This window comes from Saimiri boliviensis, chromosome 9 (assembly GCF_048565385.1).
Source record: "Saimiri boliviensis isolate mSaiBol1 chromosome 9, mSaiBol1.pri, whole genome shotgun sequence".
NCBI classification, from domain to species: Eukaryota; Metazoa; Chordata; class Mammalia; order Primates; family Cebidae; genus Saimiri; species Saimiri boliviensis.
The window spans coordinates 117,342,403-117,355,943 of NC_133457.1; the positions used below are offsets into that span (position 1 = coordinate 117,342,403).

General features: G+C 40.5%; 1 protein-coding gene across 12 annotated transcripts in view; it reads right to left on the minus strand.

The window, feature by feature from the left end:
• Nucleotides 1–13,541, minus strand: part of BCAS1 (brain enriched myelin associated protein 1) — a 118,064-nt gene that overhangs the window by 42,361 nt on the left and 62,162 nt on the right. For 7 of the 12 annotated variants that reach the window (XM_074406673.1, XM_074406672.1, XM_074406671.1 and 4 more), the window contains exons 5-7: nucleotides 7,321–7,479; nucleotides 6,299–6,343; nucleotides 3,762–3,896 (exon numbers count right to left, since the gene is read on the minus strand). In XM_074406673.1, the coding sequence (XP_074262774.1) occupies nucleotides 3,762–3,896; nucleotides 6,299–6,343; nucleotides 7,321–7,479 (339 nt within the window). The remainder of the gene's footprint in view (nucleotides 1–3,761; nucleotides 3,897–6,298; nucleotides 6,344–7,320; nucleotides 7,480–13,541) is intronic. The other 5 variants (XM_039479467.2, XM_039479465.2, XM_003932593.4 and 2 more) reach the window with 1 other exon arrangement.

Sequence of the window (13,541 nt, forward strand, 5' to 3'; positions counted from 1 at the left end):
AAGGGTTATGCCAAATTAGATACTAACCTGGTCTGTGGCTCCCCTAAAGAATCACGGTGCATTAATAGGTATAAAGAATACTTGTTATGTTAAAATTTCATGGAGGAAAGAGTAATTAGGACAAAAAATAGTCTAAAAAAGCATCATGGTGGGAGCTGATACTGAGATAAAAATTGGGAAACACATCTATACTGATCAGTTTCATGGGGAAATGGCCATTTTTTTTTTCCTCTTTGCATTGGGAAGATATCCAGAGACCTTTGAAAAACAACATTACAAGGGCATGACCCTACTATCATTACAGTAACAATATAACTCTAACACAGCTGCGTAGTTGTTGGTTGAATATGCATCTCTCTTGCTGGAGTGTTGGTCATCATCATATCACAAGACTGAGAGAGTTTTGGTCATGATTACCTCCCTAATTTCCATCAGGCCTGGCTTCTGGCACAAAATAGACAATCAATCATTCAATTAATAATTATAGTCTATGAAAGGGACCAGAGAGAGACAACCATGCAAGACCCTGCTATGCCATGTTTCCAGCCACCCACCCCTTCCTCACTGGGCTACAGAGGACCGGCCAGAACATTATTAGCCTTTTTTTTTTTGAGACGGAGTTTTGCTCTTGTTACCCAGGCTGGAGTGCAACGGCGCGATCTCGGCTCACTTTAATCTCCGCCTCCTGGGTTCAGGCAATTCTCCTGCCTCAGCCTCCTGAGTAGCTGGGATTACAGGCACGCGCCACCATGCCCAGCTAATTTTTTGTATTTTTAGTAGAGGTGGGGTTTCACCATGTTGACCAGGATGGTCTCGATCTCTTGACCTCATGATCCACCTGCCTCGGCCTTCCAAAGTGCTGGGATTACAGGCGTGAGCCACCGCACCCGGCCTGGAACATTATTAGTCTTTTCATCGCTGCCCACCATTCCCCTCCCTTCCCAAAGACGTCTCCCAGATGGAGTTCTGCTAGCATTCACCAACTGGATATTCTTTGTTTGTATTACAGAGGAGACTATGAAAATTCTAATTGTGCTTTCAGAGGCAATCTCACGAATAGGGTTGCCAGATTTAGCAAATGAGACTAAGAATGTAGGATGTTCCATTAAATATTAACTTCAGATCAACAAAGAATAATTTTCTAGCTAAGTATGCTCCAAATATTGCATGGGACATACTTACATTTAAATTCAAGAGTTATTTCTTGTTTATAAAAAATCTGAATTTAACTGAGTCCTCTTTATTTTACTGGGTGGCCCTACCCATGATATTCTAGTGGATTCAATTTGGAGATTGTATGTCAAATGACTTTACCTTCTTAATAAATTTTCATCCTGTTTTCACATAGAGAGGAGATGTTAGTAAGATGTAAACACTACACCAAGAACCAAAAACAATGAATGTATGACAGAGCTTATGAATCATGCATGCTGGTTGCGAATACTTCAGCTGCCTTACAGAAAGGGTGGGCATTGGGAAAACCTGAGAAAGGAGGGGAGCATTTTGGTGCATGGCAAAAGCATTTTAAAGCAATGTTCTGCCTTGTGTCTAAAGTTGTCACCAAACAGTGGCGGTCACATGAAAAAGTGTAATTCTGAGACTTCATATGCCATTAGGCCAAGAAAAATGGTTCCAGTTCAGCAAAAGCTGACACTAAATGTATTTCATTTACTAATTCCGGACTTCCCATTTTTTTGAACCAAGAAAATTCTTTTTATAAAAAGGATCATACAGATGTAGAGAATTAAACCCCCAGGATTAACCAAAATTGGTAACTTTTTTTTTCTTTTTTTAATAGCAAAATGGTTTTTTCCTTAACTTTGCTTGATTTTCCTGTTTTCTGATCCAGGTGACAAATCCATGGGGAAATGGAGAGTATCACAGCTCTTAAAATCATGATAAAGTCACTGATAGAATCTGGCTGGTTATTTAAAGGCCTTATTTTCCTATCTTTATATAAAGACAATGGAAATAATCAAAAGAGAAAAAGAAATAAAACTGTCTTAGGTGTAGAGGTAAAAGCCAATGAGCTCTAACAAACTGCTACATAAATAAGAATTCAGAACATTTAGGAGGTGTCCCTTACTTTGATTTATACTTACAAAACAAAAAATACACTGAATGCAACTCAAGGCAAAACCCTGAAGTCCTTGTGTCTGTGTTACAGAATCCCAGAAGGCTCTTCCCTCTACATCTTCCCACTATTCCAGAATCCTGTCTTTTCCCATCTAACTCCGTGACAAGACAGGAGGCCAATAGTTTTGGGAAGCCCTAGGAATGATAACATTGAACTTGGGTGGTCCCCTTTATGGGTCGGAAGAGATACTGCAGACGTAAAATTTTGTAGTGCATGAAGTAAATGTCATAATGAAATGCAGATCTGGGGAAAAGTCATACACTTCTTAAACTTTCAAGACCCCTTACTTACAAAAGCTCCAAGTGGGAGTTAAACTAGATTCTTTCATATGAGATCCAGGACATGTTTCACCAGCACTTACTAAGTTATTTTCCATATGACGTTGGAGTGCATTTTAATTTCCCTTCCCTCATTGCAATATTTATCACTCCCCATTCTTTCTTTACAGAACAAGGTAATACTGTATGGAAATTGAAGGGTGGCTTCATAACATAGTCTGTTTACGCAAATACAGATCCAGCTATGAGAACTTTCTATGGAGTGATTATTTGCATACACAATCCTGGGACTGTAACATCCAGCTAGGAAGTGTTTGAATACAGGCATTCGACTTGGTGGAAATGGCTGATATTTCAAACAAATTTTCAAGCATGCTCACCAAATTCAGGGATCCTTTCAATTGATGGTTTCAGACAAACACTGGTGTCTTGTTAGACATCGAAAGAGTGATACTTCCAAAACTGACTTCAGCGTTATCCTAGCTTCCCAAGGACATGGAGATAAAATGTGCTCTGCCTTCATTCATTGTTTTTTCTGCCTGGACTTTTATTTGGGCTCAGTGTAAGCTTAGTTAATATTGGCAATAGATGAAACAGACCACAGAAAGATAAAATTGTTACTTGAGGTTAGAAGAGTATTTCCCAACATGTAGGAAGCATACCACTGGTGGATCAGCGAAGATTATAGATTGTGCAGAAATATGATATTAAATAGTATTCAAATAGTAAAAATACTTTTCCTTTCCCAACTCTCATTTAATTCTTCTACTAACATTCTGGAGAAAGTTTCAGTCTGGTGATGGTATGTCTTTAACATATTTCTACCACTGGCCAATTAATAACCTTTTAATAAAGCTAGAAAGAGCATCAGATTCAGAGCTACCTCAGGTGAGGTAGCTAGAATGTAATGTCTTTTTAATTAGCCATATCAATGGTTATCTTCCTCTTAGGAAAAATTATTCTGATTTTCTATATATGATACAAAGTTTCTTTTAAATAGAAAATAGGTCAATTTCAATGTAAAAATGTCAAGTAAATAATAGTACATCTAACAAAAATGGTGAAGGTGGTGTACAGGTGGTTGACATTTGGGAAATACTGGGTTAGAAGAATAGTTTCAGAACCCTGGTCCACACTAGGAAGACACCCGTTTGAAATGTTTATGATTATGGAGACTTAAAAACAATCACCGAAGTTTGATTCATATCATCTTTAATTCTCTTATAATGATCCCCACCACCCAAGGCTCTGTTTTCACTGGAGAAGAGCTGGGTGGGCTCCGGATGGCACATGTCTTGTGAAGACCAGAGTTCTTGTTTTTCCTCCTACTTTAACAAGATACAGACCTTATGCCTAAAGAATTTTCTAAAGGCAAGTCCTAGCCTGGGGCTATGCAGGTGCTTTTTCTTGGCGCCTCTAGCCTGGATCTCAGATGTCTTCTGACCAGCTTGTCCATCACAGACACTTTCTGCTTTCGATGCCTTTGGGGCAACAGCAGTCACAACCTCAGAACTTAGATTTTGAACAAAATTCTCTTTCTTTTCTGTTGTTTTAAAGTCCATTAATACACTGTGATGATTAACCGTTGGTATATCGTCCCCTTTCCTAACCACAAAACACCATGTAAATGTTTGTCTTTTTTAAAGTCCCATATTCACAGTCTATTTTAGATATACCCTGATTTTCAACAGTGACCTATTTAAATGACCCAGATGAACACACCTCAAAGCAAGACAGAACAAAACAAAATAAAAAACTCCTTATCTCCATTTGCTGAAGAAAAATAACAGGACATTTAAGCTCTTTCTGCATGACTTAAAATTTCCAAATGAAAAATAAAAACACACAAATAAAAAGGTAATGCAGTCTCTACTGGGTAGTTTTAGATATCTAAATGCTATTGATACATGGTAAAGGAAAAAATACCTGCAGACAAAATGTTTATTTTTCATCCTGGAGTCAAAGCAAATACTGATGCTGAATGGCTTTTACTCTCAAATTGCTCTCCTTTGATTCACTATTAGAAACTTTATAGAAGCAGCATCACCTGCAAAAATTTCAGCTCACTCCTGAATGGGCAGATCCCCCATGCAAAGGAAATGTGTAGTGTCAATCAATCCACTGAGCCAAAGCAGAGGGAGATTGAAACCAAAATAGCCTGGCTACAACCACTCAAGACTGTCAACTCAAGTTAAAATGTCAGGGCATTTTGCATAGGGAAGGTAGTGGGCTGAAAACATACAGACTTCAAAAGATTAATCCAAGAACTTCCGTAGAAAAGATGTCAAAACTGCAAGATATAAGAACCAGGTTTGTAGAAAACACATCTGTTGGTGGTGTCATGGACAACCTACATTCACAAAACTCTTTTCAGGCCCACCTCCACTAATGGTGACCTCATGGGTTCCTAGGCAGGATGGTGAGATTTTATCAGGTAGGTCCGTTCAGCTTTGACCACATTTTGGGTGAGGGAGTAGTCCTAGTGCATGACTAGCTAAAGAGAATGAGTGCATCAGGTCACTTGGGAAGCCACACAACACACTCCCACACCCCACTGTTTATAGCCTTTTACGCCATGCGGCTTCAAACAATGCAAGACATAGAACCAAAAGAAATACATTTTGTCCCAACCATTCACTGAACTTGACGCTAGTGACCTCGTAACAAATGAATAATTTTATAGGAAAATGCATGTAGATTCTTCAAATACGTATTTTTTTCCCAATGGAAGAAAATACTGGAAGAAACAATAAATACAATACAAACGTAGTCATGTCATTCAACCAGTCTTGACTGTGATCACGGAAATAGGGATCACTGCATTTCATCAGAGCTCTATAGTTTGCAAGGCATTGCCATACCTTCATTCAACCCTGGGGTCCCGGAGAAAGAATTTCTTTGTCTCAATTTTTTATAGACATGGAGACTTGGGTTCAGACAGGTTAAGACTGTACCACTATCAAGTAGCAGAACTGGAGTTGAAGTGCGGGTCTTTTGACACAAAATCACGGATCCTCTTTTCACAGCCAACTCCTTCACATATGGGTAGCAGATGTATGAGGCAAACCAAGCCTTGTATCTGCTCCCGCTGTTTTTCAAAGCACTTTCCAATATCAGAAGAAGAACCCAAGACACTTATCTGTCACCAAGTTAAACTTCCCTCATGGTACCCGTGAAATTTAAACCACATATTCCACTAGAGGTAACTGGCCTTGTCAAGTACAAAGGGAGAACATCTCTAGGAAGATGTTATTTCAAACCAAATTTATTTTGAGGGGAATTGGCTGAATTTCTTGGATGACAGTGAAAAATCTAGGCTCTCTAGAGCATCCTAACGCCTCCACAAGGCCATCCGTTTGGCAAGTGTCCCATGGAAGCTATTTTATTTCACCAAACTTCTGCCTTTGCAGTAAAGATTTATTTTTTCAAATTACATTGAAAAATAACATATTTTTAAAAAACAAAAATACAGCAGCTTTCTTTTACTTTAATTTTTTAGAGTCCATGTCCTGCTGAAAAGCTTTCTTCTACTTCAGATGGACTGTGTTTTGCTATACTCCCTGGGTCTTTCTACACACAACTAAAAGACTAAGATGATGATACGATTTTTAGCATTCTTCTCTTACGCTATATAAGAAATTGGTATTGTGCTATTATTTAGCCAGAGCTGGCACATCTTTCAAGCTTCCAGGAAAGTTTTAATTAAACTACCATTAATATAAATAAAATATTTTAAAGACAATCTAGCAGCACTATTAAATTGCCAACTATATATAGACGTAATATGATACACACACATATATATATTCAAAAAACAAGCAGACACAAATCCAAATCCAATTCTATGCACAAACCCAAACATAAACACACTTAAATTACCTACCGTGTCTTCTGGATCCTTTTTTGTTTCAGCTTTGTTAGGTGAAACCTTAAAAGATTGAGAAAGCCAGATATTAGAAATCATTGCTCTTTGGAGTCATTTTTATTTCATGGATACATAATTCTTTAGGGCGGTCCAGTTCACCATATATCAAGGTCAAGAATAAAATGAGAAGTACTTTTGGTTCAATGGGTAATACAAAAGTTAACAAAATTAATATCTTATAATGAGATTCATCTGATCTTACACATTTACTGAGAGTTTGACCACATTCAAAATTGTCTCCTGGAAGACCACAGACTTTCCATAAATTCTTCCACTACTCCAAAGAGACATTTATTTTTTTTTCTTTTGAAATTAGTCTTGATATTTGGAAATAGCCCAAACACATTTGGGACAGTCTGCTTCATTATGCATTCATTCATTCAGGGCTTTTTTTTTTTTTTTTGAGTGATTTCTACAGTGCTTTATTTGCCATTTGAGCAGCAAAACTGCTCTGAGAGGTCTACACACAGGGAGAGATTTTTCCAATCTTTTTTTTTTTTTTTTTTTTTTTTTTTTGAGACGGAGTTTCGCTCTTGTTGCCCAGGCTGGAGTGCAATGGCGCGGTCTCGGCTCACCGCAACCTCCGCCTCCTGGGTTCAGGCAATTCTCCTGCCTCAGCCTCCCGAGTAGCTGGGATTACAGGTACGCGCCACCATGCCCAGCTAATGTTTTTTGTATTTTTAGTAGAGACCGTAAGACATTCAATTGCAATACAATTCCCTTACAATACAGCCCATGCTACGTGATTTGGGCATCCACTGCTTACACCATGGCTCCCAACTTCAGTGGCTCTCTCGCTAAAAGCCTGATGTAAGACAACTTCCTTAGGAAGCACACCTTGTCCGTGTTCTCCTCTCCCATGCTCCACCTGCACCATGATAATCCATTCAGTACAATAACATTCAAATATGTATTATTCTTAGAATTAACAAAACATCTGAGCAATAGAACTGGGGGAAAAAGAGGAGACAACTGCTTACCAGAGTCTTAAAGAAACTCATGACGGGATTAGTATTCTCTGCTGTAGCTGTTGTCTGTGAGTCGTCCTTTGCAATCTCCAGTGCTTCTGGGTCCCCAGGGACAGAGCAATTCACAGTTCCAACTTCTTGTCCTTCTTTTTCCTTGCTGTCAACTATGTCCTAGGAGCAAAACAGTTTTCACAGTTGCCACTTGTTGAATGTGAACTCTCCAAGTAATACTTGCGCCTCACACCCCTTTCTCACCCCCCAATTCCAGGCATACTTCTTCTGCCCACGGGTGTGCAGAACAATCATGAGATTATAGGAGTCGCTCTCCTTCCCTCCCCCTCCTTCTAACATATTCAGCATTTGCTGTTGGTTGGAGGGACATTTTTTGGAGCCAAAGGGTAACAAACACAGCAGTGCACGTTGCATTAGAAACAAAAACCCTTTTCTCCCAATTCTGAAAGGAAGTTGTGTAAGGTATCAATATTTTCCAACTTCGTAGTCTCTTTATCTAATGATGTGTACATTATCCCCAGAGATGGCGTTATTTGGTTTCCAACAATTTTCACAGGGGCGAATCATAGCAACTGAAAAAACAGAAAAAGAAAAAGAAAAAAAGTACTGGTGTTTAAAAATCACTACTTTGCCTTCAGGATCTGAGGTTTATCAGTGCAAGGGGTGTGATAGGGGACTGATTTTCTCACCGCCCTCTCTCAGGAGGGTAGGATGCATTCTGAACCTGACTTCCTTTCAGTACCCAAGGACAGGACGCTACCACCTCTCCACCTTATGACTGCAACAGCCCCTGCCCTACCTGCTTGGGCTCTTGACCCTTCCAAGACATTCTTTACTCAACAGATCCCATCTTCCCACTCGTGACCACCCTCCAGTATCTTCTGACAGCTCTTGGAGTCAAGCCCAAACTTTGACACAGGATCTCCAATGTCTAACATGGTCTGCCCCTGACTAAGTCTCCATCCTCTCTGCACCACGTGCTCCTTCACTCCATTTTCTGGCCTGCTTTCTTTGTGTTTTTCAAATATATTACAGGCTATTTTCAAACTTCTGGCTCTCTGTTGGAAACTTTCTGATCCTCTGTCTGCTCATAGGTAATTTCCATCTATCCTTAAGGTCATAAGTGTCATCTCTTTGGAGAGATCATCCCTAAATATCCATCTAAGGCTCTCCTCCCACCACCATCATCTCTACCGGAGTCCCTTGCCCTTTTAAAAATCTTTGTTGTGTCAGCAGTTCTGTTTTCGTTTCAGTATTTGTGCGTTTTCTCATACTCCCTTTAGAGTATAAGCTCGACAAAGACAGGGATATCTACTTCACTCAGTGCTTTTCTCAAGTACCAAGGACAGCGAGGCCCACAGAAAAGCTTCAATAAATATGTATCATTTATGAAGATTTTACAAAAATAAAATAGTGCTGTCTCAGCATTAATTCTCATGTGACAAAGTAGCACAGAAACCCATGACAACACAGCTAAGCTTGCATCATTCCTTACGACTCAGGTGACATTTATTCCATTGCTTGATTATAACATTGTTTTTTTGTCTACTATCCTTATTGATGGAAATTCACAGTGTTTATGTTTTTTTTTTATTGTTTTGAGATGGAGTCTCACTCTATCACCCAGGCTGGAGTGCAGTGGCATCATCTCAGCTCACTGCAATCTGCACCTCTCAGGTTCAAGAGATTCTGTTCAAGCGATTCTCTGCCTCAGCCTCCTGAGTAGCTGGGATTACAGGTGTCTGCCATCACGCCCGGCTAATTTTTGTATTTGTAGTAGAGACAGGGTTTCACCATCTTGGCCAGGCTGGTCTTGAACTCCTGACCTCATGACCCACCCACCTCAGCCTCCCAAAGTGCTGAGATTACAGGTATGAGCCACCGCATTTGGCCCATTCACAGTGTTTGTAGTTGTATATTTAGAGTATTATAAGCAGTAGTAAAGTGGACATCTCACACTTTTATTTTTAATTACTCATGTGTATCTATAATTTTCTTTGGGTAAATTATCAAAGGTGAAATTTTTGGGTCAAGAGGTAAGTAAATTATATCAACTTGATGAATATTCTTGCAAAAAACTGGAAGATTTTAATAGAGAGGTCCTGCAGGTACATTGGTGGTCTGAGAAGTTGTTTGGTGCAGTGGTGGTGGTGACAGGTGAGACAGACCTAAAACATGTCCAGGCAGGGCAGGTTGGTGCATGTGGCTGTGGCCTGGCATTGGGGAGCTTGGTCTGGAGGTGGGTCGAGCGAGGGAAGCGGACTCGACTTTCGCTGGCTGGTTTGAGCATTCTTTTCCCTCTTCGTCCTGCCTTTCATCCCCATGTAGTTCTTCATCTTAGGACTGTGGGTTTTGCCTTCTCCACATCATCTCCCTGTCCCCCCGGCTGCCAGTTCCCTTTCTTAGAGGAGAATGGAAGGAGACACTTCTGTTTCCTCACAGGGATTTCCAACAATTCCCAGTGTGTGAGCTGGCAGAAGCCCACAGAAAACGTGGTATTTCCATTTTGACCACTTCTCCCAGTAATGGAGAGTGGGATATGGTAGCCCTGTATTTAGACTTCTGGATTTTATACTTTCTTCTCTGGGGTTGGCAGTGTCTGGAAGAGCAGTATAAACTGACATGGGTTGATGATCCCAACTACTGAGATACCATTCAACTCATTTTAATAGACGACTGTATTAGGCAGTTTTTGTATTGCTATAAAGACAGAACTGATTCTGGGTAATTTATAAAGAAAAGAGGTTTAATTGGCCAGGTGCGGTGGCTCAAGCCTGTAATCCCAGCACTTTGGGAGGCCGAGGCAGGTGGATCACGAGGTCAAGAGATCGAGACCATCCTGGTCAACATGGTGAAACCCCGTCTCTACTAAAGGTGCAAAAAATTAGCTGGGCATGGTGGTGCGTGCCTGTAATCCCAGCTACTCAGGAGGCTGAGGCAGGAGAATTGCCTGAACCCAGAAGACGGAGGTTGCAGTGAGCCGAGATCGCGCCGCTGCACTCCAGCCTGGGTAACAAGAGCGAAACTCCATCTCAAAAAAAAAAAAAAAAAAAAAAAAAAGAAAAGAGGTTTAATTGGCTCACAGTTTTGCAGGCTTTACAGGAAGCCTGGTGGTGGCACCTGCTTGGTTTCTGGGATGCTCAGAAAGCTTACAATCATGGTGGAATGAGAACAGGGAGCAGGCACAGCACATGATCAGAGCAGGAGCAAGAGAGAAAGAGTGGAGGGCGAGGCCACACATTTCAAATGACCAGATCTCATGTGAACTCAAAGCAAGAGCTCACTTACCACCAAGGAGATGGCCCCAGCCATTCACGAGGGATCCACCCCCATGATCCAAACACCTTTCACCAGGTCAGACCTCCAACACCGGGATTACAATTCAATATGAGATTTGGGTGGGGATAAATGTGTGCAAATTACATCAACTATGTATTAAGCACTACATGTACACCAGTGCTTTCTTTTTTCTAAGCTACTATAATTCAACAAGGTCACCTAATATTTTTGTCGTTGTTTTTTTTTTGAGATGGAGTTTCTGCTCTTGCCATTCACGCTAGAGTGCAGTGGTGCAATCTCAGCTCACTGCAACCTCTCCCTCCCGGGTTCAAGTGATTCTCCTGCCTCAGGCTCCCAAGTGGCTGGGACTACAGGCACTACCACACCCAGCTAATTTTTTGTATTTTTAGTAGAGATGGGGTTTCACCATGTTGGCCAGGATGGTTCTGATCTCTTGACCTTGTGATCCGCCTGCCTCAGCCTTCCAAAGTGCTGAGATTACAGGCATGAGCCACTGCACCCAGCCAGTCACCTAATCTTAATATATCATTATTTATTATGGATATAATGTCAAATATTTTACATTTACAGCATGCAAACCACTGTACAAATAAATGTATTAAATAAATGTACTTAATCTTTACAACGCTATTCTGAGAAAAATATTACAATTAACAGTTTCAAACAATAAAATGAGGCTCAAAGAGTTTAAGTTACTTGTCCAAGGTCACACAGCTTGAGAGGAGCCAATCTGGGGATTATAACTCAGGCCTGTCAGAACTGAACATCTTAAAATGCTATATTATTTGCCTATGAGTGTCAACTTTGCTAAACTTATATAGTATGTGCAGTAAAATCTGACATCATATAAATTAAATCCAGGTGGTGGAAAACCAAGATCCTCATAGGGAGTGTATATAAATCTAGACTAAATCCATAAATTCCACCTGTAAAAATCCTTCATGACTTAACCCTCCCAAGAAATACTACACTTAAAACTTGTTTAAACCATGACATTCTTATGTTTTAAACAATGCTTGTTTATGCTTGTATAGCTTTAGAGTTATGGGCACCTTCACAAATCTAATTAATCTTTGGCAGGATTGTGCAAGGCATTTTACAGATGAGAAAACTGAGGGCCAGAGAGGTTTAAACATCATGTCCGAGGCCACACAGTTGGCAAGTAAGCATTAACTTGTTTTTGCCTAACTAGCATTCCTTATTCCTTGTGATAACAGGACCCTCCTGCTCATTCCTGGAGAAGCGCATCTCTTCCACTCCATTCTCGTGACTTATCTGACCTTTTTTATTTTATTTTATTTTTATTTTCCCCCTGGGTCACTCTTTTGTAACCCAGTGACCTTCTTGCTCTTCACTGAACATGCCAAGTAGGCTCTTACCTCAGGACCTTTGCACCTGAACTTCTGCCTGCCAGGAGCACGTGACCTTACTTCTTTCAAGTCTTTTTCAAATGTCACTTTTTTGTTTTTGTTTTCGAGACAGAGTCTCACTCCATCACCCAGGCTGGACTGCAGTGGTGCGATCTCAGCTCACTGCAAACTCCGTCTCCCAGGCTCAAGCAATTCTCCTGACTCAAATTCCCAAGTAGCTGGGATTACAGTGTGTGCCACCATGCCTGGCTAATTTTTTCATTTTTAGTAGAGATGAGTTTTCACCATGTTGCTCAGGCTGGTCTTGAACTCCTGACCTCAGGTGATCCGCCCACCTTGGCCTCCCAAAGTGCTAAGATTACAGGCATGAGCCACCATGGTCAGCCCAATTGTCACATTTTTATTAAGGACTTTTCTTACCACTCTACTTTAAGTTGCTATAATATATCCTGGCACATCTGATACTGCTAATTGCTTAATTTTTTTCTTAGTGTATTTCACTTCTAATATGTGACGGGCTCCCCTTCCTCCCAGGGACATCTGGTAATGTCTGGAGACATTCTTTGGTTGTCACAAGTAGGGGGTGGATGAGCTACTACTGGTATCTAGAGAATAGAAGTCAGGCATGTTGCTAAAATTCCTGCAATGCACAGGACAGAGACTTATCTGGCTCTCAGTGGCAAGACTGAGAATTATATTCAAACTCCCACTTGCTCATTTTGTGTTTTGTTCCTCTCCCCTCATTGGAATATAAACCAATGAAGGTTTTTTCCTCCCTTATGTCTCCCCAGCACCTAGACTTGTGCATGTGGTACAGTATCAGTAATTACTAATGAATGAATGAACAAATGATTTGATCCAAGTAAAACTGTCAATTATCGATTTTTAGCCATTATGTCTTCAAATATTTTTTCTTTCCTCTTTTTCTCTTCTTTCATGGACTCCAATTACATGCCTACTAGCCTACTTGGGGGTTTTCTATAGCTCTTTGATGTTCCTTTCCTTTATATCATCTTTTTTTTTTTTTTTTTTTTTTTTTTTTTTTTGAGACAGAGTCTCACTCTGTTACCCAGGCTGGAGTGCTGTGGTGCCATCTTGGCTCACTGCAATCGCCGCCTCCTAGGTTCAAGTGATTCTCCTGCTTCAGGCTCCTGAGACTGGGACTACAGGCGTGTACCACCATGCCTGGCTAATTTTTTGTATTTTTAGTAGAGACGGGCTTTCACCGTGTTAGCTAGGATTGTCTCGATCTCCTGACTTCATGATCTGTCCACCTTGGCCTCCCCAAGTGCTGGTATTACAGGCGTGAGCCACCATACCTGGCCCTTTCTTCTTCCTTTTTAAAAAAAGCCCTCTTCCTTTTCCCCAACTGCCCCATGGTTCCTTTTGGATAGTTTCTATTGCTACGTATTTAAACTCACAAATATTTTTTTCTACATTGTCTCATCTGTTGCTAATGTCATCCAGTGTATTTTTTTACCTCACACACTGTAGTTTTTATCTCTAGAAATTTGAATTTTAAAGATACATCTTCTATGTCTCTACTTAACT